General features: G+C 57.0%; 1 protein-coding gene across 1 annotated transcript; it reads right to left on the bottom strand.

Annotated features, from left to right (window-relative positions):
• Positions 1-6,007: 6,007 nt before the first annotated feature.
• On the bottom strand, positions 6,008-22,266 carry LOC127586922 (endosialin-like). Its single transcript, XM_052044950.1, has 4 exons — positions 22,082-22,266; positions 14,974-17,313; positions 14,107-14,218; positions 6,008-6,826 (listed from the first exon to the last, which is right to left on the bottom strand). Exons 1-3 carry the CDS (start codon positions 22,264-22,266, stop codon positions 14,149-14,151), a joined length of 2,595 nt encoding a protein of 864 aa, XP_051900910.1. The 3' UTR covers positions 6,008-6,826; positions 14,107-14,148.
• Between the last annotated feature and the right edge of the window lie 1,342 nt (positions 22,267-23,608).

Here is a 23,608-nt window from a genome sequence, read left to right as displayed (position 1 = left end):
CTTAAGGAAAAAAACTTCCTTATCCAACGAGCGGTGAGGCTGTGGTCACAGTAGACTTTCATATTCTAGGTTATATTCCACAGAAATGCAATTAATCAGGATTTTTAAAGAGCATTTTTGGTAAATGGGCAACACTGCTCTTAGGGTTCTAACCAGTGTTGTCCCTGCCCTGGGAATGTGTGACAGGACGGTGTGGAGGGAGCTTCACTCTGTGTCTGACCCTGGGAGTGTGTGATGGGACGGTGTACAGGGAGCTTCACTCTATGTCTGACCCCGGGAGTGTGTGATGGGACGGTGTGGAGGGAGCCTCGCTCTGTGTCTGACCCCGGGAGTGTGTGACGGGACAGTCAAACTTCCTTATCCAATGAACAGTGAGGCTGTGGACTCACTTCCACAAGGGAGAGCTGTGGTGAACAGGAGGGAAAGCTGCACAAGAAGCTTGAGTGCTTGCATGTACTGGATGAGCCGAATGGCCCAGTTTCCGTTGTACGTCCCAGTCATCCTGTTAGCACAGTCCAGGAGGACTGGATGGCTTTCTTCCATTCCGGTTCTGAGTGTTCTGAGGCAGATGATGTGGGGCCACAGATGGGACAGGAAGGTTCTGATGGGACGGGTGGGGGAGAAGGTGGCGAGGTGTTGGGCTCCTTACACAGGACCTCCCAATGCATGGACCCCCGTTCTCCATCCCATCCTGAACCTCCTCCGCTTCAAGATTCCCAGGAGCAGGTGGGGAGGCTTCATTCCTTCCCGGAGGCTTTGAGCACCTCCTTGAATCGTTTCCTCCGTCCCCCTCCCTGTGATCGGACACAGGAAGGGGAGGGGTCCGCCTCAGGGGTGGGGGTGTCTGAGGAAGGAGGCCCGTCCAGCACGGCCAACCGCTGGGGAAATCTGCTGGGAAATCGAGCAATAAGCTCATGGTCCATTGGTCAGTGATGAACCCTGACCTTTCCATTGAAGACCTGGACCAACTACAGGCATCTCCTGGAGAGAAACCAGCCACCCTGTCTCCGCACGACTCTCCCAACACACGACAAGAAGTGCAGGAACCTCAGCAGCCAAAAGACGCAGAGGGAACCGTTCACCCTGTGGGACATGGGACACGTGGAACTACCAACCACGGGACGTCATTCATTCTAAAGGTGGATTTGTGTTCAGGGGAGTCTCTGGGCGAGGATCGAGGAGATGCTACAGGATATCAAACAAACTCGAATCCCCCTGCCTGAGATCGTCCCACTGCTAGTCACCTGTGGGAGGTGTGCTGATGTACGCAGTGTAGGTGCTGCTCAGCGTGTGTCGGTCGAGAGATGCTCTCACAGCACCAGAAGGTTAACTTCAGGGATCGTTGCCCAAGTGCAGGGTCAGTGAGGGAGGGGAATCTGGGTGGTTGCCCCCGGCAAAGGGCGGTTATCCCAGGAGAGGCAGCAAGGAGGGAGCTCCATGCTGGAGGGGAGGCGGCAAGGAGGGAGCGCTGCGCTGCGGGAGGGGAGGGGTCTCCCCAGTGTCCTGCGGGAGATTTATCCTCGCCCAACCTCACGAAATCACTGCAGCGGACATTATCTGACTGCTGCCTGTGGGATCTTGCTGTGCACCTTGCCTGACTGCACGTCCCCGGGCTGGGAGCTGCATCGGTGCTGGTCAGTGACTGCGTCTCCACACTGGGACAGGGCTGGCATCCTGCACTCACTCACCAAACCGCTGGAGGAACTCAGCAGGTCGGGCAGTGTCTGTGGAGGTCAACGTTTTGGGCCGGGACCCTGCATCAGGACTGAGAGGGGAGAGGGAGGGGCTGGAAGGTGACAGGTGGAACCAGGTGAGGTGGGAGATAATGGGGAGATGGAGCCAGGCGGGGAGTTTAAGTCACAAGGGGCAAGATAGCAGCCTCCTTACAATGGCCACCTCTTCCCTCTACACTCAGTCCTGATTGAAGGGTCTCGACCTGAAATGTCAACCATCCATTTCCCTCCACAGATGTCGTCTGATCCGCTGAGTTTTTCCAGCAGGTTGCGTGTTGCTCCAGATTCCAGCATCTGCAGTCTCTCAAGTCTCCCAGGCTCATCGCCCCACAGGACATGGAGTTCAAATCAAGGAGACGTCATCACAGTAATGATGGGGCAGGGTACATCCACTGCTGACTGATGTCCCACTCAGTGTTATCTTAGATCTGTAGTTTTGTGTTTGCCTGTGTCTGTGTTTATGTGTATGTGTGTGGCTGTGTATGTGTGTGCGTGTGTGTTTCTGTATGTCCGTGTGTGTGTATGTGTCAACATGGTTGTGTGCAAGAGCATGCCTGTCTCTGAGTGTGCATAATTGTCTGCCATTTCGTGATTGTGTGTGTTAGTGTCTGTGCTTGTGTTTATTGTCTGCTTTACTTTGTGTGTGTGTGTGTGTGTGTGTGTGTGTGTGTGTGTGTGTGTGTGCACGTGTGTGTGTGTATGAATGCGAGTGTGTGTGTGTGTGTGTGTGTGTGTGTGTGTGTGTGTGTGAGAGAGACTGAATATTTCTCATCTCTTAACGTCGGAGAAGGTCATGGAAAGGATTCAGGGAAAAGAGTAGTGATGTCTTGAAACATATCCACATTAGAAATGAGGAGGTGCTGTGGGTCTTAAAGCAGATGAAAGGTGAATAAGGCCCCAGGGCCTGACCACGTGTATCCTGGGGAGCTGGGGAAGAAATCACTGGGACCCTGGCGGAGATATTTGCATCATCGTTAGCCATAGCTGAGGTACCAGGAGACTGGAGGGGGGTGAATGTTGTGCCTTTATTTAAGAAGGGCTGCAGGGACAAGTCAGGGAACGACAGGCTGGTGAATGGCACATCAGTGGTGGGAAAGTTACAGGAGGGGATTCTGAGGGACAGATCTACCAGCATTTGGAAAGGTGAGGGCTGCTGAGGGTTAGGCAGCACAGCTTTGTGCGTGGGAAATTGCATCTCATGAAATTGATTGGATTTTTTTCAAGAGGTGACCAAGAGGGTTGACGAGGGAAGGGCGGTAGAGGTTGTCTACGTGAAGGGCCATGGATAAGGTGGATGGTCACAGTCAGCTTCCCAGGGTAGGGGAGTCTAAATCTAAAGGCCGCAGGTCTAAGAGTGGGGAAAGATTTAAAGGGGACCTGAGGGGTGTTTATCACGCAGAGGGTGGTGTGTATATGGAACGAGCTGCCAGAGGAAGTGACGAGGCAGGTACAATACAACATTTAAAAGACATTTGGACAGGTACATGGATAGGAAAGGTGTAGATGGATGTGTGTGTGTGTGTGTGTGTGTGTGTGTGTGTGTGTGTGTGTGTGTGTGTGTGTGTGTGTGTGTGTGTGTGTGTGTGGAGCTGTTGCTAGCTCTGACTGTACAGTGCAGTGATGTAGGCCAGAATTCCCAGCCTCATTTTTTTTCCCAATGTTGCACCCAGTGACATTTCCAACTGATTCCTGCAAAATAAAGCTTGCTCGGATTACATTACCACTGCTGGTGTCTGCGTTCCTTGGGCAGGGAGTACCCGACTTCACAGAGTGGGTGTGGGGAACAGCAGGAAGCCCAGGGTCCTCACTCTCCAAGACGGAGAGAAGGGGAGGGACGATCGGCGCTGAGGTGGGAGGCTCCAGACACTTCCAGCTGGGACACAGAGCAGATATGGGCCATCCGGACCTTCATGGCCGTCCCACCATTCAATCCATCATCTATTCCGATGCCACATCCTCGATCTCACCCCACACCCCTCGAAGGCTTTTGTATCCTGAAACTTCTCTCTCCACGCATCATTTACTTCACCCCGGAACCGTGGTAGACAATTCACCGACACCCCCTCCCCGCCATATCTGTAACTCCCTCTGGCCTCTACATCTATCTATCCATCTATCTCTCTCTCTCTCTCTGACCTACTGCCACTCTGTGCAGAAGTTTAAACAATCCCTTCCACCGATTCTCACTAATTTTGCAGATTAGCGACAGTAAATTTTAAAAGATTAAGATAGTAAATACACCACCAGCCAACACACTCATTAATTGAAATAAATACCAGCTTGCCCAGAGTACTTGGTGAGCAAGAACCCGGAGAGTTTTATTTGGGCTCCCAGATGGAAGCCATTCTCTGGTGGGTCACTCTCACTGGACGGATGGGAGAGTGGGCAAAGAAGTGGCAGATGGAGCACAGTGTGGGGATTGTGCACTGTGGTGGGGACAATAAAGGTGCAGACTATCTTCTAAACGGGGAGAGGATTCAGAAATCAGAGGTGCAAAGGGACTCCGAGTCAGCGAGTCAGACAGCACGGAAGCAGGCCCTTCAGCCCAACTCTTCCATGGTGGCCACCAAGCCAGTCCCACTTGCCCGCGTTTGGCCCATATCTAAACCTTTCCTATCCATGTATCTTTTAAGCGTTGTTAATGAACCTGCCTCAACCACTTCCTCTGGCAGCTCGTTCCATATACTGACCACCCTCTGGGTGAAAAAGTTGCCTCTCAAGTTCCTGTTAAATCTCTCACCTTAAACCTGTGCCCTCTAGTTCTTGATTCCCCAACCCTGGGAAAAAGACTGTGTGCATTCACCCTGTCTGTGCCCCTCATGATGTTATACACCTCTATAAGGTCCCTCAACCACCTGCACTCCAAGGAATGAAGTCCCAGCCTCCACAACCTCTCTCCAGAACTCAGTCCCTCCAGCCCTAAGATCCAGGACTCTCTCTGAACCTTTCCCCACCATTTCCCTCTGCACTCAGCTTCTCGGCTCACAATTCCGTGCAGTAACTGAAGTTGTGACAGGTTTTTTATTGGTGTCGTGGTCTGGGCTGGGGTGAGGGAACGGATGTTCTCACTTCCCATCTCTCCGTGACCTGCACCCCAACAATCCCTCAAAACGTCTCCAAAGTACAAAGGTTTTATTGTTGTGTTAGGTTCACCATCGTACAGTACAGTGTGGGGAGGAGGGGGTCCCACCCTCCTGTCCTCTCCCTGCCCCAGGACACCAGAAGCAGACCGGGTTCTGAGTTACATTAGGAAGGATCTGCCCTCTCTGGGGGCGGGGGGGGGGGGGGGGTGGGTCACAGGAGGGACAATGCAGAGGCTGAGTGGTTGTGGTGGGAGGAAAAATCGGGAATCCCTGTCCAACACACGCGGCTCCCTGCGGGGTGCGAGGGTCACATCCCCCCTCCCCGTCTCCCCAGCGCAGGATGTCCCGCGGGGTCTGGGGGGAGGTGATCCCATTCCCATCCTGGGGAGCGGGAGGGGCCGGTGGGGGGTTGGGGGGCACGGGGCGAAGGCTGTGCTCATTCCCAAACTGGTCAGGCTTAGAGAGGAGGGGGAGCAGGTAAGGGGGACCAGACAACAGGGTCTGGTGAGTGGGCGTTAAACCACACACACACACACGTTCACCACACATACACATTCACCACACACGTGTTCACACACACACAAATGCATGCAGGCACACATGCATACATGAATATACTCACAAATGCACATACAAACACACACACATACACATATATACATACATGTACACATGTATACAGAAAAGCAACAGACACGCACATATAACTGCACACTCACATACAATCACACACACACAATGCCCACTCCTTAAACGTAGCCACACTTGTAATGCAAGGAATGCAAAAACAATGCTGTGCACAGCAAGACCCCACAAACAGCAGTGTGACGGTCTGTTTCGGTGATGTTGACTGAGGCCGAATGTTGGCCTCAGGACACTGATGAAAACAGCAGCTGCCCCCTCCCACCCCTCCTCCCCAAACACCAACTTACAGGGAGGGGAGACTGGCGAAGCATCCCCTTCCGCAGCGCGGCGCTCCCTCCTCACTGCCCCTCCCACAGTGCGGTGCTCCCTCCTCACCACCCCTCCCACAGTGCGGTGCTCCCTCCTCACCACCCCTCCCACAGTGCGGTGCTCCCTCCTCACCACCCCTCCCACAGTGCGGTGCTCCCTCCTCACCACCCCTCCCCAGTGCGGCGCTCCCTCCTCACCGCCGGTCCCTCCCCACCGCGCCCCCCCCCCCCCCGCAGCACGCGCTCCCCCAGCTATCCTGAGGCCCCATCCCAACATCACTGAAACAGATCACTCAGTTTCATCACTGAGAGTTGGGATTGTGGGATCTTGCTGTGCACACATCTGCTCCCTCCCGAGTTTTCTCCTGCATTACAAGAGTGACCCTTCTGAACGGCCCCACTGGTTGGGGACAAACCAAGGGGTGGGACAGGAGGGGGAACTCCCCCCAAAATTTTGCCCCATGGACCCCAGGAGTGGGGAACAGGGAAAGTCTGGGGAACCATGGACTCCCATATCCAGCCTCTACCCCTTCCTCCCCCTTCCCACACCTCCCCTTTAATCCTGGACCCGACTGACACTCTCGAAGGTTCCATGGCCCAGAAGCAGGCGTTAAGATGCCCGTTTTACCCCTGTGCGCTCCCCACCCACCCCTCCCCTTCTGTTCCGGTGGGCCAGAGTAGGCCAGCCAATGGGAGGTCAGCTTGTGGATCAGTGACCTCTGCCCTCCCCTGCACCATCTTGGAATTGTCCAACGTTGGTGATGATGATGGGCACCCAGGTGAACAGCGAGGGAGATGGGGGGGGGAAGGGTCCACTCGAATCCAGCTCAGTTATAGTCGGAGAAAAAAGGTCTTGATGGCCAAGTGCCATGGCGTCTGCCCAATGGGCGTCCGATGCCACTGGGCCGCTCTTGGCGGCCAATGTCGTACAACAGAGAGTCAAGAAGAGTTTGCAGGAGGCGGCAGCCACTGGCAGGAGAACAATCGTCCATCGGTCCTCTGACGGGTGCGTGACTGTGAACCATCCCTCCGTCCATCAGTGAAGTACACAGGTCAGCTGTGGAAGGAGCACAAGAGTTAGGCCACTGGGCGATGTCCTGGGGGAGGCCACCCCCCAACCCACAACACCTCACTCCCCTGTGTGTCCCCACCCCACCTCCCCACCCAAGCCCCTTCCGAACAATTCACAACCAATACAGCACTGTTGCTGTGAGGAAATCTGTCAGTCAAATTGTGCGCATAGCAAGCTCCCACGGACAGAAACAACTCAGATCACCTGATTGTGATTGGCTGAGGGGTAAATCTCAGCCACGTGCGCTGGGGAGAGATTCAGTTTACTCCCTTGCCCTCCCTCCTTGCCACCCCTCCCGCGGCATGACACAGCCCCTCCCATCACACTGGAGCTATCGAAGACAACTTCACGCCCCCTCCCTCTACCCAACTCCCCACAGCCCAGGAGAGAGGGCAGGAAGTTCGCCCCAGACAGGGGCCCTCGAGGAGAGAGTCTGTCATCTGGCAGAACAAGGACAAACTTCACAGGCAGGCTGTGGGCTGTGAACGGCGGGGCGTAATGGAGATCGCAGGAGTGTGCAAGGGGATGAGAGAGTCAAGAGCGCAGGCAGGGGTGGGGAGAAAGTAGAAGGCACAGAGTTCATTTAAATCCCACAGCCTACAACTGCTCTGCCCTAGGCCGCAAGAAACTGCAGAGAGTTGTAGACACAGCCCAGACCACTACGCAAAACCAGCCTCCCCTCTGTGGACTCTGTTTACACTTCCCGCTGCCTCGGGAAAGCAGCCAGCATCATCAAAGACCCCTCCCACACCAGACATTCTCTCTTCTCCCCCCTCCCATCAGGCAGAAGATACAAAAGCCTGAAAGCACGTACAACCAGGCTCAAGGACAGCTTCTATCCCGCTGTTATGACTATTGAACGATAAGATGGACTCCCGACCTCACAATCTACCTCGTCGTGGCCCTTGCACCTTATTGTCTGCCTGCACTGCACTTTCTCTGTAACTGGAACACTTTATTCTGCATTCTGTTATTGCTTTTCCCTTGTACTACCTCAATGCACTGATGTGATGAAATGATCTGTATGGATGGCATGCACAGCAAAGTTTTTCACCGTACCTCGGTACTTGTGACAATAATGAATCAATTACCGATGTAACAGTCGGCAGAAGCAACGCCGCCCGCCCCCCCCCACAGCTGCTCACTTCAGAGGGAAGCCAATCAGAGATTAACGAGGGGTTCAGAACAGGCTCCTGGGTTAAGGACAAAGTTTGAAAGAGCACTGAACCCTGTCTTGAGCACCTGGTCAACCTCAGACAGCTGGGGGACCAGTACATAAATTGGGAGAGGTGTCCCATCCCAAGGCCAGACAGGCTCAAACGTTGGCCCACAACGTGTCAGAGGGCTCCATCACAACCTCTGGGAGCGTCTGAGAGTCACCACGTTGTCTGGCACACAAACAGGCCCTACCACTCACGACGTCCATGCGGAAATGTTTGCCCAGCTACACAAACCCCACGCCCACATCAGCACCTTCTATGCCTTGCCCATTGTCTCTGATTCCACCTCCTCGTCTGGCAGTGAGTTCCAGGTATCACCCACTCTCTGTGTCTAAAGAACATTCCCCTTCGAACACCTCCCTCTCACCTTAACCCTACTCCCTCTAGATTTAGACCACTACCCTGGAAAAAAGACTATGACCATATCTACACCCTTCATGATCTTACAAACCTCTATAAGGTCACCCCTCAGCCTCCTACGCTCCAGGGAAAACAGTCCCAGCCTGTCCAGCCTCTCCTTATAACTCAAACCCTCCAGTCCTGGTAACGTAGTGAATCTCTTTACCCTTTACAGCTTAATCACATCCTTCCTATAGCTGGGCGACCAGAACTGCACACAGTACTCCAAGTGCGGTCTCACCAACGACTTGTACAGCTGTAGCGTCACATCCCTGTACTCAGTGCCCTGACCAATGAAGGCCGGCATTCCAAATGCCTTATTCACCACCCTGTCTTCCTGTGTCACCACTCTCAGGGAACTATGTACCTGTACCCCGAGGTCCCTCTGTTCTACAACACTTTCCAGAGCCCTGACATTCACTGTGTAAGTCCTGCCCTGGTTTAACTTCCCAAAATGCAACACCCCACCCTTGTCCGAGTTAAATTCCATCCGCTATTCCTTGGCCCACTTCCCTGGTTCATCCAGATCCTTGTTGTAACTTTAGATAACCTTCTTCACCATCCCCTATACCACCAGCATTACAGTCATCTGCAAACTTTTTAACCATGTCAACTACATTCCCTTCCAAATAGTTACTATAGATGACAATCAGTGGACCCAGCACCGATCCCTGCGGCACACCACCAGAGTTGGTAATTGTTTTATTATTGTCACATGTACCGAGATAAAGTGAAAAGCCTTTGTCTGCGTGCCATTCTGACAGACCATTCCGTACATCAGTACATTGAGGTAGTACTGAAGGAAAAACAGGGTGCAGAATGTAGTGTTACAGTTACAGAGAAAGTGCAGTGCAGGCAGACAATAAGGTGCAAGGGCCACGATGAGGTAGACTGGGAGATCAAGAGTCCATCTTTTAATGTATGAGAGGTCTGAGCAAAAGTCCAATAACAGCGGGATAGAAGCTGTCCTCGAGCCTGGTGGTACGTGTTCTCAAGCTTTTGAAGTCAAAGTCGAGTTTACTGTCAGATGCACAAGTCCATGTGTGCACAGGTGCAATGAAAAACTTACCTGCAGCAGCATCACAGGCACAGAGCCTCAGATAAGCAGCATTCACAAGAAAAACATAAACATAAATTATACACAATTTTTACCAGAACAAAAATAACAAAGTCCATTTTAGTGCAAGGTGATCATAGTGTTGCTAAACCGTAGTGATTAGTGTTTTGCCGTATCTTCTGTATCTTCTGCCCGATGGGAGAGGGGAGAAGAGAGAATGTCCGGGGTGGGAGGGGTCCTGATTGTGTCGGCTGCTTTCCCGAGGCAGCGGGAAGTGTAGGCTGAGGCCCCTTATCTGGACGGAAAGATAGAGGGGAGATAGACCAGTTCCTCCTACACCCACCCAGCCCCCATCACCCTGATTCTTCCCCCTCCTCCACCCACACACCCCTCCCACTGGGGTCCCTCACCCCCACTGTTTCCATCTGTCCTCCCCACCACCCCCCCATTCGGTTCCACGGTCCACCTTCCTCTCCTATTGGATCCTACCATCTGCAACCCCCTGTCACCTCCACCTCTCACCTCCCAGCCTCCTGCATCCCCCATCACCCCTCCTCACCCGGATCCACCTATCACCCGCCAGCTCAACACAGAACAGGACAGCACAGGAACAGGCCCTTCGGCCCACTATGTCTGTGCCGACCACAATGCCAAATTAAACTAAATCCCTTCTGCCTGCAAATGACCCACATCCCTCCGTTCCCTGCACATTCACGGGTCTGTCCAACAGCTTCTTAAACCCCACTATCGTATCTGCCTCCACCCCCACCCCTGGCAGCCCATTCCAGGCACCCACCGCTCTCTGTGTAAAAAACTTGCCCCGCACATCTCCTTTGAACTTACCCCCCTCACCTTAAATGCATGTTCTCTGGTATTAGACATTTTGACCCTGGGAGAAAGATACTGGCTCTCTACTCTATCTGTGCCTCTCATAACCTTATAAACCTCTACCAGGTCTCCCCTCAGCCTCCGCCACTCCAGAGAGAACAACCCAAGTTTGTCCAACCTCTTCTTATAGCTCATGCCCTCTGATCCAGGCAGCATCCTGGTGAACCTCTTCTGCACCCTCTCCAAAGCCTCCACGTCCTTCCTGTAATGGGGCGACCAGAACTGCACACAATACTCCAAGTGCGGCCTCACCAAAGTTTTATACAGCTGCAACGTGGCCTCCTGACTCTTGAACCTGGATCCAGCCATCACCTGCCAGCCCTCACCCCACCCCTTCCCCTCATCTCTTTACACCGGCTATCTCCCTTCTCCTCTTCAAGTCCAGATGAAGGGGCTCAACCCAAAACATCAGCCGTCCATTTCCCTCCACATATGCTGCCCGACCCGCTGAGTTCCTCCAGCAGTTAGTTATTTGCGTTAGGATTATCTGAAAGGGTTGAGATTCTGTTCAAAGGGATCCATGACTGCTACTGAGAAGAGTTCAAGGAGTCCCTTGGAGACAAGACTCAGCCCTTGAAACAGCTTAGCATACGGTAGACTCTCTTCAAGCAAGGGAGCCTTTGCAAATGTTCCTGATCGTTGGTGCCTCTATCTCACCAACCCCCTAAAGAGCCTCGAAATAAGGTCCTGCTGTAGCCATGGGCTTGGTGATGCTCTAAGGCAGACGTTGACCTCGGAGTGTGAAGGAACGCAACCATGTTCTCCCCGGGGAGCCTGCGTATTACTATAGCACATGTCCTGAGCGCAGACTGCTGCCCTGTGTTTTTGGCTGAGGATTCAGATTCACTAAATAAACAGACTTGAATCGCAGTAACATCCCCCTCCTGCGCTCAGACAAGATCGAAGAAACAGCAAGAAGAAACTTGGGCCCTTGGGACTGTGCCAGCAGCTGAGGTTCACAACAAAGCAATCTGATTTCACCCTCTCAGACAGTCAAACACAGGGTGAAGCTCCCTCCATCCCATCACACACTCCTGGGATCAGATACTGAGTGAAGCTCCCTCCGCATCGTCCCATCACACACTCCAGGGTCAGACACTGCGTGAAGCTCCCTCTGCACCGTCCCATCACACACTCACGGGGTCAGACACAGAGTGAAGCTCCCTCCGCACCGTCCCATCACACACTCCCTCTCTCGCTCTCTCGCTCTCTCTCCACCACTGCAACAGTTAAATCCTGGATTCCACTAGTGGAGAGTTTCTGGATGAATAGACCCTCAGGAAACCTGGGATCAATTATCCTGCAAAGACAATCAGGGCCATTGTGGGCCAGTGCTTGGATCTGCCTGCTGTTTGTGCTCTGACTGAGCTTCCAGCAAACAGTCTACATCAAAGCAACACAAACACGGCCAAAGGGAGCTCCCTGCTCCGCATCCAGCACAGGCTGGGCCTGTCTCTTCCAATGGGATCCGTCATCCCAGGTCAGGAAGCCAGCACCAGATGGTGTTCTGCTGCCACACTTACACTGAACTGGGGCATCCATGCTGTCTGTTCTGGTCAATTACCACGGGGGGAGAGAATGGGGGAGAGAGAGGGGTGAGAGAGAGGGAGAGAGAGAGGGGGGAGATGGTGAGAGGGGGGAGATGGTGGGAGGGGGGAGGGGGAGAGAGGGGGAAAGAGAGTGGGAGAGAGGTGAGACAGTAGGGGGAGGGGGAGGGGGAGAGAGAGGGGGGAGAGAATGGGGGAAAGGGGGAGAGGGGGAGAGGGGAGAAGGAAGGGAGAGAGAGGGGAGAGGGGGAGGGGGGAGAGTGGGGGAGAGGGGGAGAGTGGGGAGAGAGTGCGGGGAGAGTGTGGGGCGAGAATGTTGGGTAGAAAGTGGGGAGGGGGAAAGGGGGAGAGGGGAGGGAGGGAGGGAGGGAGAGTGGGGGAGAGAGGGAGGGAAGGAGGGAGGGAGGGAGGGAGACAAAGAAAGAAAGTGGGAAAAAGAAAAAAGAGGGAAAAAGTGGCAAGGAAATGGAAGAGATTTCAGTTCGAGAGAGACGGGGGAGTGTAAGGCAGAGAGAGAGGGTTAGGGACGAAATAGAGAGGCACAGAGAGAGAGGACGGAGGGGTGCTGGAGGAGAGTGGGAGAGAGGGAGAGAGAGAGAGAGAGAGCTGGAAGGACAGGTGGTCACCCAAGTGCAGCCTCTCAGGGGCGGGAAGTGGGGGAAAGTTGACTGAAGGAGTCCTGTAGTTTGGAGAACGAGCTGCAGTGCTGGTGTGTGATGAACAGTCCATCTCCCACGTGCACATGGCCAGCTCCCAGCTCCCAGCTCCCAGCTCCCAGGGCGAGGGGCGTGAGGCACCAGAGGTTTGGGAGTCCAACCTTCACCTCATCCAGCTCCCCTACACCCCACAGTGACCCCCACCCACACACACACTGAGTCTCTCTCACACACACACACACACCCATGCACACACACACATACAGATATACACGCACAAACACACACATATACTCACACACAGACACAGATACACACTCACACACCCTTACTCACACTGTAAATACACACCACACACACAAACATATACTCACACATGTGCACACACACAGGCTTCCAGTTAGTTGTAACCCAACACAGACTCCTGTGCCCTTGCAGTGAGGTGCCCAGGTCACACCATTTGACAGCAGGGTGAGAACGAGAGAGGGAGAGAGAGAGAGAGAGTGAGAGTGAGAGTGAGAGTGAGAGAGAGAGAGAGAGAGAGAGAGAGAGAGAGAGAGAGAGAGAGAGAGAGAGAGAGAGAGAGACAGCATGAGGAGACGATGGAGAGGCAGTGCCCCCTGACAGTCCCGCATGAGCATGAGTAAACTCTCCCCTCCCTCACCCTCCAACCACTGGGTCAATTAGTAAAGGTTATTGGTGAGTCTGTCAGTGAGGGAGGTGATTTACTGCGGCCTTTATCTAAATCCCTGGTTAATGAGCTGTTACTGGGAGTCACGGAACAGCCCCACTCATTCAACCTGGCTCAGTGTCTCCCTGTCTCCCTCTCCACTCTCTCCCCTCCTGTCTCTCTCTCTCTCCCCTCACTCTCCCTCTCTTCCCCCTTTCTCCCCCTGCCCCCTCCCTCACTCCACTTCCCCCCCAATCTCCTCCCCTCCTTCCCCAGCTCCCTCCCGCATGGGCAGTGCGGAGGGGATCCCTGCACAGTCCAAATCACCCTCCAGAACCCAGTCGCCTCGCTGACACACAGACTGGCATCGCCCTACCCCAGGGCTCTGACAATGTCCAGTGAAACTGCCCCTTCCCCTGGGAGACGCAGAGTGGTGGGTGGAATCCAGGCATAGGCGGGATCTGCCTTGGTTATTTGGTTGGATGAGGGGATCCTCCGGTTGGGAATGTGAAGGGGCCGGAAGGTCGAATCCCAACTTAACCCTTGTGTGTCTGGTCAAGGAATTAACCTGAAGTTAGCGGTGAATCAGCACAAACTCGTCCAGGGATTAGACAACAACCACTTGCCTTCATACACCCAGCACTTCGAACGGTTCAGCTCCACACCCTTGGCTTTGGAAAAGGCTCCCTCTCTCTCCCCGGCATGTCACTCCCCCCCTCCCCTGATTCTCATCTCCTGACCCCTTCCTGGAGGGAAGTGGTGTGAGGTGCCGAGCTAAGGAGCAGGGGGCTGACAGAAGGTTCTGGTAAGGGAGAGGGTCAGACTTGCCCGAGAATGTCCGTGGTTGTCCTGACTCTGCGCCTGTCTTGTTCAGACGCAGCTGATGTCAGCGTGCCAGGTCGTTGCCGTGGGCGTGGTCCCGAGCGGGTCAGAGGTGGACCTGCGGACAGAGAGAGAGATCCAGGTTGGAATATGGTGGCCAATTCACAGTTCCCTCCCCTCACGATTTTGGAAAGGGCCATATCCTTGGAAAGGGAGATAGGGTGGGGGAGAAGGGTTACAGGACCCAACCCTGGGGTGAGGCCGGGGGTTGTTCTGCCCCCGGGGAGATTCAGACAAGGCGCTCAAAGCCACAAGGTTTCAACCGAGTGATTGTCAACTTTAGAGGGGGATGCAGGAAGTTAGAGAGAGGCTGAGGGGGAGGGAGGTGGGAAACTCAGTACCTAACCGAACATTGTTCATTCAGTGTGTGACGGGACGGTGTGGAGGGAGCTTCACTCTGTGTCTGACCCCAGGAGTGTGTGACGGGACGGTGTGGAGGGAGCTTCACTCTGTGGCTGACCCCGGGAGTGTGTGACGGGACGGTGTGGAGGGAGCTTCACTCTGTGGCTGACCCCGGGAGTGTGTGACGGGACGGTGTGGAGGGAGCTTCACTCTGTGGCTGACCCCGGGAGTGTGTGATGGGACCCTGTAGAGGTGTTGCTTATTTTGCTTGGTTAATATTTAACACACCTGGAGGGACCTTCTAACCCTCTGGGAGCTGACGTCCCGCATCCTGAGGCAGCTGTCCAACCCCCACCCATGGGACCCTCACTCCAGACAAGCTCTTTAACTGCACCTGCCTCCCCTTGGCCCAGACTCGTTGCTGACCCCGGATCCCGCGCCGTGCACTGCGCCCCTTAACGCCTCACTTACACGGTGCTGTGGACGTTGGTGGAGCCGGTGATGGGGTTGGGGTCCTTGGACGAGCGGTGGACCCAGCGGTAGCAGTCGGTGACGGAGCGCCGTCCGCAGACGCAGCGGGTGCAGTAGACAATGCCAAGAGCCAGCATCACCACGCCGAAAATGCAGATGGGCACCAGAAGGGCGATGAGGAGCCAGCGGTCGTCCCGGGAGTCGTTGGGACCGTTGGAGGCCACGTTCTCCGGCCGGTCCCCCTCCCCATCCGAGCCGCGGGCCGGAGTGGGGGTCTCCGCGGGACGCGAGCTGTTGAGGGCGGGGAGGGGTCCCGTCTCCACCGGAGGCCCTGTCGACCGGGCGGGGGGTTGTCCCAGCTCCTTGGGTCGCCCTGTAGATTGGGCAGGGAAGGGTCCCGTCTTCTTGGGTCGCCCTGTAGATTGGGCAGGGAAGGGTCCGGTCTCCTTGGGTCGCCCCGTAGATTGGGCAGGGAAGAGTCCAGTCTCCTTGGGTCGCCCTGTAGATTGGGCAGGGAAGGGTCCCGTCTCCTTGGGTCGCCCTGTAGATTGGGCAGGGAAGGGTCCCGTCTCCTTGGGTCGCCCTGTAGATTGGGCAGGGAAGGGTCCCGTCTCCTTGGGTCGCCCTGTAGATTGGGCAGGGAAGGGTCCCGTCTCCTTGGGTCGCCCTGTAGATTGGGGAAGAGATTGTCCTGTCTCCATTGGGCGTCCTGTAGATTGGGCAGGGGAGTGTCCCATCTCCTTGGGTCGCCCCGTAGATTGGGGAAGGGGGTGTTCCACTACCACCGGCCTCCCCGTAGACCGGGCGGGAGGTGGTCCCGTCTCCCCGGGCAACCCCTCGCCCAAACCCACCCCTCCCTCCCCAAGAGCGGGCGGCAACCCCCGCCACTCCTCCCCGGCTACCTCCACTGTCACCCCTACCCCCTCCCCCGGGAGCAGCCCTGCCAGGGTCCCGGCCGGGAGGGAAGGGGAGGGGAAGGTGAAGGGGTCCCAGGCGGGGGCGGGACGGCAGGAGTAGCCGTCCGCTTCCAGCACGAAGCCCTCCTCGCAGTGACAGTCGAAGTGACCCAGGTAGTTGACGCACATCTGTTGGCAGCTGCCCTCGAACTGGCACTCGTCCACGTCCCGGCAGGAGGTGACCCCGTCCCCCTCCCCGTCCCCGTCCCGCTCCAGCCTGAAGCCCACCCGGCAGTAACACTGGAAGGAGCCCGGGCTGTTGGTGCAGAGCTGGGGGCAGAGTCCGAGGCCGCACTCGTCCACGTCCTGGCACTCGCCGCCTTCTCCCAGCCGGTAGCCCCCGGCGCACAGACAGGTGTAGGAACCCGGGCTGTTGACGCAGAGCTGGGGGCACAGTCCGAGGCCGCACTCGTCCATATCCAGGCAGGTTCTCCCGTCCGGGGCCAGCTGGAAGCCGGGCCGGCACTCGCAGTGGTAGTACGGCCCGCTGTCCACGCACAGGTGCCCGCAGCCCCCGTTACTGAGCCCGCTGCTGTTCCCGGGTCCCCCCCCCTCGCACCAACCCCCGGTCCCGGGACCCCGGCAGTAAGGGGGCTCCCGGGACCAGCCCACCCCACCCTCCCGCGCCTGGCACAGCAGGGAGACGGCACCCTTGGGTGCCCCGCAGGGGTAGGTGGCCACCGAGCCGAAGGGCACCCAGCGCAGGGTGCTGGAGGTGAGACCGAAGGGGGCGGCGTAGGAGACGGGTCCCGCCGGCCCTGGCTCCAGCGGCGGGCACATCCCTCGGAAGGTGTGCCGGCAGAGGTAGCCGTCGGCCGGCAGCCCGCAGGAACCCTGCAGCCACTTGAAGTCAGTGGGGGGACCGGAGCCGTGGCTGAGCGCAACGCAGCGGGCGGCCGGGCAGGGGGAGCCCGGTGCCTCGGGGGCCGGGCTCAGCCAGTTGGTGAAGCGGGTGTCCTGGTCTCCGGTGGTCCAGGTGAAGCCGCGCAGGGGTCTGCGGGGAGCGCACTGGCGGGGCTGCCGCTGGAGCCCCAGCCACAGCCTGAGCGGCTGCCCCGGTCCACCCGGGGACAGAGCCCGCACCAGCTCCTCCACCAGCTCCGCCTCGTCCTGCCGCTTCACGCTGGCCAGGTTCCCGCCCCGGGCCCGGCACGCCCGCCACGCCTGGGTGAAGGAGCGGCGCCGCAGGTGAGCCGTGTAGCAGGAGTCGGGGCCGCAGACGGCGCCGGAGGAGGAGGGGGCGGCCGGCGGCTCCCCCCCCGCCGGAGGACGGGGACAGAAGGCAGGACAGGAGCAGCCAAAGCGCCCGCATCCCGGCCGACCGGCGGCTGCCGCTGCACTGAGCGCTCGGCGGAGAGCGGAGGGGAGGGAGAGATCTCTCCGCCTGGTCCGGGGGAGGTGGGAGGGGCGAGGGAGGGAGGGAAGGAGCGAGAGGGGAGAGGGAGGGACGATGGAGGGGAGCGAGGGGGAGAGGGGAGGGGAGGGGAGGGGGAGGAGGGGGGAGGGGAGGGGAGGGGGAGAGGGAGAGGGGAGGGGAGGGGGAGAGGGAGAGGGGAGGGGAGGGGGAGGAGGGGGGGAGATCTCTCCACCTAGTCGGGGGGGGGGGGTTGGAAGGAGCGAGGGAGGGAGGGAGAGAGGGGAGAGGGAGGGAGGGAAGGAGCGAGAGGGGAGAGGGAGGGACGATGGAGGGGAGGGAGGGGGAGAGGGGAGGGGAGGGAGAGGAGGGGGGGAGATCTCTCCACCTAGTCCGGGGGGGGGGGGTTGGAAGGAGCGAGGGAGGGAGGGAGGGAGAGAGGGGAGAGGGAGGGAGGGAAGGAGCGAGAGGGGAGAGGGAGGGACGATGGAGGGGAGGGAGGGGGAGAGGGGAGGGAAGGGAGAGGAGGGGGGGAGATCTCTCCACCTAGTCCGGGGGGGGGGGTTGGAAGGAGCGAGGGAGGGAGGGAGGGAGAGAGGGGAGAGGGAGGGAGGGAAGGAGCGAGAGGGGAGAGGGAGGGACGATGGAGGGGAGGGAGGGGGAGAGGGGAGGGAAGGGAGAGGAGGGGGGGGAGATCTCTCCACCTAGTCCGGTGGGGGGGGGGGAAGAATTGGAAGGAGCGAGGGAGAGAGGGAGAGGGAGGGAGGGAGGGAGAGGGAGAGAGGGAGTAGGGGAGAGGGATGGGCACAGGGAGGGATGGGGGAGAGGGAGGGAGAGGGTGTGGGAGAGATCCCTCGCCTGGTCCAGGGGGAGGTGGGAGGAGCGAGGGAGAGGGTAGGCGAGGGAGAGGGAGGGGCAGGAAGGAAGGGAAGGGGGAGAGGGAGCGTGGGGAGAGATCTCTCCGCCTGGTCACGGCAGATGTGAGAGGGGAGGGGGAGACGAGAGAGAATGAGAGACTTCTTTTATTTCAAAAGTAAACATTATTCATAATAAACCATATCTACAAAAGAAGACAGTGAAAAACTTTCTCATTCATGGTCAGTACATTCAGCAGTGTAAACATTTTGTTAAACACAGAGCAACAGTCCTGTGGCCCCCTGGGCTGATTCACCCTTTCATTGTTCGAGGGGCTTCCTCACCCGACTCTCCCCCTCCACCTGCGGTAACTGAGGGACCCCAGACTGTGGTCATTCCCCACAGAGCCTTCTCGTTGGCTGCACCGAGCTTCAGTACATCCCTCAGCATGTAACTGCACAGAATCCCTGTTTATTCAGGGTGAGGGTCACTGTGTAACTGTACAGAGTCGCTGTTTATTCAGGGTGAGGGTCACTCACTGTGTAACTGTACAGAGTCGCCGTTTATTCAGGGTGAGGGTCACTCACTGTGTAACTGTACAGAGTCACTGTTTATTCAGGGTGAGGATCACTGTGTAACTGTACAGAGTCACCGTTTATTTAGGGTGAGGGTCACTGTGTAACTGTACAGAGTCGCTGTTTATTCAGGGTGAGGGTCACTGTGTAACTGTACAGAGTCGCTGTTTATTCAGGGTGAGGGTCACTCACTGTGTAACTGTACAGAGTCACTTTATTCAGGGTGAGAGTCACTGTGTAACTGTACAGAGTCCCTGTTTATTCAGGGTGAGGGTCACTCACTGTGTAACTGTACAGAGTCGCTGTTTATTCAGGGTGAGGGACACTCACTGTGTAACTGTACAGAGTCACTGTTTATTCAGGGTGAGGGTCACTGCGTAACTGTACAGAGTCGCTGTTTATTCAGGGTGAGGGTCACTGTGTAACTGTACAGAGTCGCTGTTTATTCAGGGTGAGGGTCACTGTGTAACTGTACAGAGTCGCTGTTTATTCAGGGTGAGGGTCACTGTGTAACTGTACAGAGTCGCTGTTTATTCAGGGTGAGGGTCACTCACTGCGTACTCTTGGTCCAAGAGATGATCAGAAGCCGTGAAACTCCACAGGGCGGGACATCCAACCATTGCTCCCGATGTGTCCCCTGCACCCTTTAATAAGCGAGTGTCTGTTTATCAATTTGACCCTGTTGTTGGATCTGCAGTGTCTGATGCGTGGTCAGCAAATTACACACCAGTGCCGCCAGTTCCATCCCTGCCCTCATTATTTCAGCCTCCTGAATCTGTGCAAGTAATTTTGGTCAGTTTATCAAAGTTTCAGATGGTCGGGACATTGATTGATCTGTGAATTACAGTCTGTGCACGCGTGTGTGTGTGAGTGTGTGTGTGTGTGTTTGTGGTGTGTTTGTGTGTCTGGTGTGTTTGTGTGTGGTATGTCTGTGTGTGTGGTGTGTTGTGTGTGAGCACACGTGTGTGCAACAGAAACGTGCACAGATGTGATGTCACCATGTCGAACATCTGTCTCCAGCCCAGTTTAGGAGGGAGGGGGCCGGTTGGGGGAAGGGGTCAGGGGAGGGGAGGGGGTAGGGGAGGGAGTGCAGGAACGCAGGCCGTTGTGTAGCCCTGCCGAGAGTTTCTGGGGAGGCTGTGTCAGCGTCGGGGAGCTGGGATGGGTTTCCTGGCTCTGTTCTGACTCACTCCACTGCGAGAATTCCGGAGATTTATATCGACGCCGGGACACATCTGTGGAATAAAGCGAGACTCCCAGCAGGACAGACTCGGTCTGAAACCCACCCAACACACCCATCCCGTGCCATCATCATCCACCACCCTCCTTCACTCACTCCCTCCCTCCATCCCCTCCCCCCGCGTGACTCACTCCCAAGTCGGAGTATTTGAGCTTGGAGTTTGCCCAGGGCACAGTTAGACAAAATATGGATTCACATTACAGCTGGGAACAGTTCCCAGATCAAAAACAATACTCTGGTGTGAAACCAGATTCCCCGCCTACTGAGAAAAACCTTGGAGTGAAGCTCCCTCCGCGCCGTCCCGTCACACACTCCCGGGGTCAGACACACAGGGTGAGGCTCCCTCCGCGCCGTCCCGTCTCACACTCCCGGGGTCAGACACACAGGGTGAGGCTCCCTCCGCGCCGTCCCGTCACACACTCCCGGGTCAGACACACAGGGTGAGGCTCCCTCCGCGCCGTCCCGTCACACACTCCCGGGGTCAGACACACAGGGTGAGGCTCCCTCCGCGCCGTCCCGTCTCACACTCCCGGGGTCAGACACACAGGGTGAGGCTCCCTCCGCGCCGTCCCGTCACACACTCCCGGGGTCAGACACACAGGGTGAGGCTCCCTCCGCGCCGTCCCGTCACACACTCCCGGGGTCAGACACACAGGGTGAGGCTCCCTCCGCGCCGTCCCGTCACACACTCCCGGGGTCAGACACACAGGGTGAGGCTCCCTCCGCGCCGTCCCGTCACACACTCCCGGGGTCAGACACACAGGGTGAGGCTCCCCCCCGCGCCGTCCCGTCACACACTCCCGGGGTCAGACACACAGGGTGAGGCTCCCTCCGCGCCGTCCCGTCACACACTCCCGGGGTCAGACACACAGGGTGAGGCTCCCTCCGCGCCGTCCCGTCACACACTCCCGGGGTCAGACACACAGGGTGAAGCTCCCTCCGCGCCGTCCCGTCACACACTCCCGGGGTCAGACACACAGGGTGAAGCTCCCTCAGCACTGTTCCGTCCATTGTCACACCGCATCTGTGGGGTTAAACAGAGAGACACAGAAACGGCCCTCAGGGTCCTTCGAATCCGCACTGACCAACAACCTACATTAATCACAGTTCGTCCTCCCCACATTGCCATCGACCTTCCTCCCCCGATTCTCCCCCTGCCTCACACCGGAGACCGATTAACCCACAGGCTCCGCACGTCGTTGGGATGTGGGTGGGAACCGGAGCCCCCGGGGGCGGGGGGGGGGGGCAACCTACGGGGTCATGAGGAGAAGGTGCAGACTCCACACTGGGACAGTGGCGGAGGTGGGGATCGAACCCGGGTCTCTGGAGCCCTGAGGCAGCGGCTCGACCCGCTGGTTCAGCTTTGGAACGCGGAGGGAGGCGGGCAACAGATTGTGAGGCGGCATTGGTCATAGCTCACTGCTGGCCGTCCCTGGTTAACAGGCTCAGCTAGTTAACGGCACTAGTTAGTTAAAGGTGATGGCCAGTTAATGATGCTGACAGGTTAAGGGGACCAGTTAAACACGTCAGTTGGTTAAAGGTGGCAGCTAGTTGAAGGCACCGTTAAAGGTGCAGGTGATTAAAGGCTCCGGCTAATGGAAGGATCAGCCCGGAGGGAAAGTGAGGAAGTGTGTGAGGGTGTGTGACCTGTCCCCACCCCCCACCCCCACCCAGTGTGTGTGTGAGACCTGACCCCCCAATGTGTGGGTGTGTTAGTACGAGGTGGGTGGGGGATTGTGGTGGGGGTTGCCCGTATAACAGTGTGTGTGTGTGTGTGTGTGTGTGTGTGTGTGTGACAGTGTGTGTGTGTGGGGGGATGTGTGTGTGACAGTGTGTGTGTGTGTCTGTGTGTGTCTGTGTGCGCGGTCAGTCTGCGGCTTTCACCTCGCAGAGAGCCATGTCCCTGTTAGTGACGGACTCCCTCCTGCCCCTCTCCCACTCCCTCTCCCGCCCCTCTCCCACTCCCCCCCCTCCCGCCCCTCTCCCACTCCCTCTCCCGCCCCTCTCCCACTCCCCCCCCTCCCGCCCCTCTCCCACTCCACCCCCCTCCCGCCCCTCTCCCACTCCCCCCCCCCCCTCCCGCCCCTCTCCCACTCATCCACCACAGCTGTTGTAATCTGATCCACACCTTTCCCAAACTCCCCTCCGGAGCAGCTGGGAAGCAGCAGCCAGTGAGTGGCCCAAGGCTCCGCTCTCTCTGCCCCGGCTCCCTGCTCCCGGCTCCCGGCTCCCGGGAACCATCCAAGGGAATCCTGGACCCTCGGATCGACATCCCACTCTCTCCCGGCGCAGTAACCCGGAGACACGGATCATGGGAGTTCCGGACTCGGATCTCCCCAAAAAGTGGGAGCTGTGGTTGAAGAGTCCCACCCAGAACGAGTCACTGAGCTCGGAAAGAGGCCCTTCAGCCCATCGAGTCCCTGCCATCAGCCACCCATTTACACTCCTACATCAATTCCATTTCATTCTCCCCGCATTCCCAACAACCCCCCACCCCCAGATTCCACCCCTCATCCACACACTAATCAGACCCTGACGGCAGTGGGGAAGAAGTTGTTGTTAAACCGTGAGGTGTGGGTCTTCAGGCTCCTGTACCTCCTGCCTGATGGCAGCATCGAGAAGAGGGCACGGCCCAGATGGTGGGGGTCCCTGATGATGGATGTCGCCTTCCTGGTCCTGTCCTGGTCAAATCACGTAGATGCCATGGCCAAGAAAGCTCATCAGCGCCTCTACTTCCTCAGGAGGCTAAAGAAATTCGGTTTGTCCCCTTTGACTCTCACCAACTTTTACCGATGCACCATAGAAAGCATCCTATCTGGATGTATCACGGCTTGGTACGGCAACTGCTCTGCCCAGGACCGTAAGAAACTGCAGAGAGTTGTGGACACAGCCCAGCGCATCACGGACACCAGCCTCCCCTCCTTGGACTCTTGTCTTTACCTCTCGCTGCCTTGGTGAAGCAGCCAGCACAATCAAAGACCCCACCCACCCGGGTCATTCTCTCTTCTCTCCTCTTCCATCGGGTAGAAGATACAGGAGCCTGAGGGCACGTCCCACCAGACTTAAGGACAGCTCCTACCCCACTGTGATAAGACTATTGAACGGTTCCTTTATACGATGAGATGGACTCTGACCTCACGATCTACCTTGTTGTGACCTTGCACCTTATTGCACTGCACTTTCTCTGTAGCTGTGACACTTTGTACTGTTATTGTTTTTACCTGTACTACATCAATGCACTCTGTACTAACCCAATGTAACTGCACTGTGTAATGAATTGACCTGTACAATCGGTTTGCAAGACAAGTTTTTCACTGTACCTCGGTACAAGTGACAATAATAAACCAATACCAATACCAATACTGAGGCATCGCCTCTTGTAGATGTCCCTCGATGGTGGGGAGAGCTGTATCCATGATGAAAGCGGCTGAGTCCTACCCCTCTCTTGTGTTCCTGTGTGTTGGCGTTCCCACGCCAGGACCAAGCACCAAGACCTCGAGTGGCTGGCAACGAATTGTGCCTTCATCGTCAGACCCTCTCTGCACAGCTGGAATCTCACTCCCAACGCCCTTGCTGCCCCGGAGAGGGCTGTGGTGCAGGTGAGACCACGGCCCACCTCCTCGTAGACTGTGAAGATCGGGGATAGGATGAAGTT

This window comes from Pristis pectinata, chromosome 38, assembly GCF_009764475.1.
Source record: "Pristis pectinata isolate sPriPec2 chromosome 38, sPriPec2.1.pri, whole genome shotgun sequence".
Lineage (NCBI taxonomy): Eukaryota > Metazoa > Chordata > Chondrichthyes > Rhinopristiformes > Pristidae > Pristis > Pristis pectinata.
Note: the sequence above shows the minus strand (reverse complement) of the source record. Positions and strands in the feature narration are given on the sequence as shown.

Excerpts from the sequence above, each read along its gene's own strand:
- LOC127586922 (XM_052044950.1), bottom strand. The coding sequence starts at position 22,266 with ATGATCCGTGTCTCCGGGTTACTGCGCCGGGAGAGAGTGGGATGTCGA. Across the intron at positions 17,314-22,081 it reads CGGAGGGGAGTTTGGGAAAG|GCGGAGAGATCTCTCCCTCC; the intron begins GTGTGGATCAGA and ends CCCCCGGACCAG. Across the intron at positions 14,219-14,973 it reads ACCAACGTCCACAGCACCGT|GTCCACCTCTGACCCGCTCG; the intron begins GTAAGTGAGGCG and ends CTCTGTCCGCAG.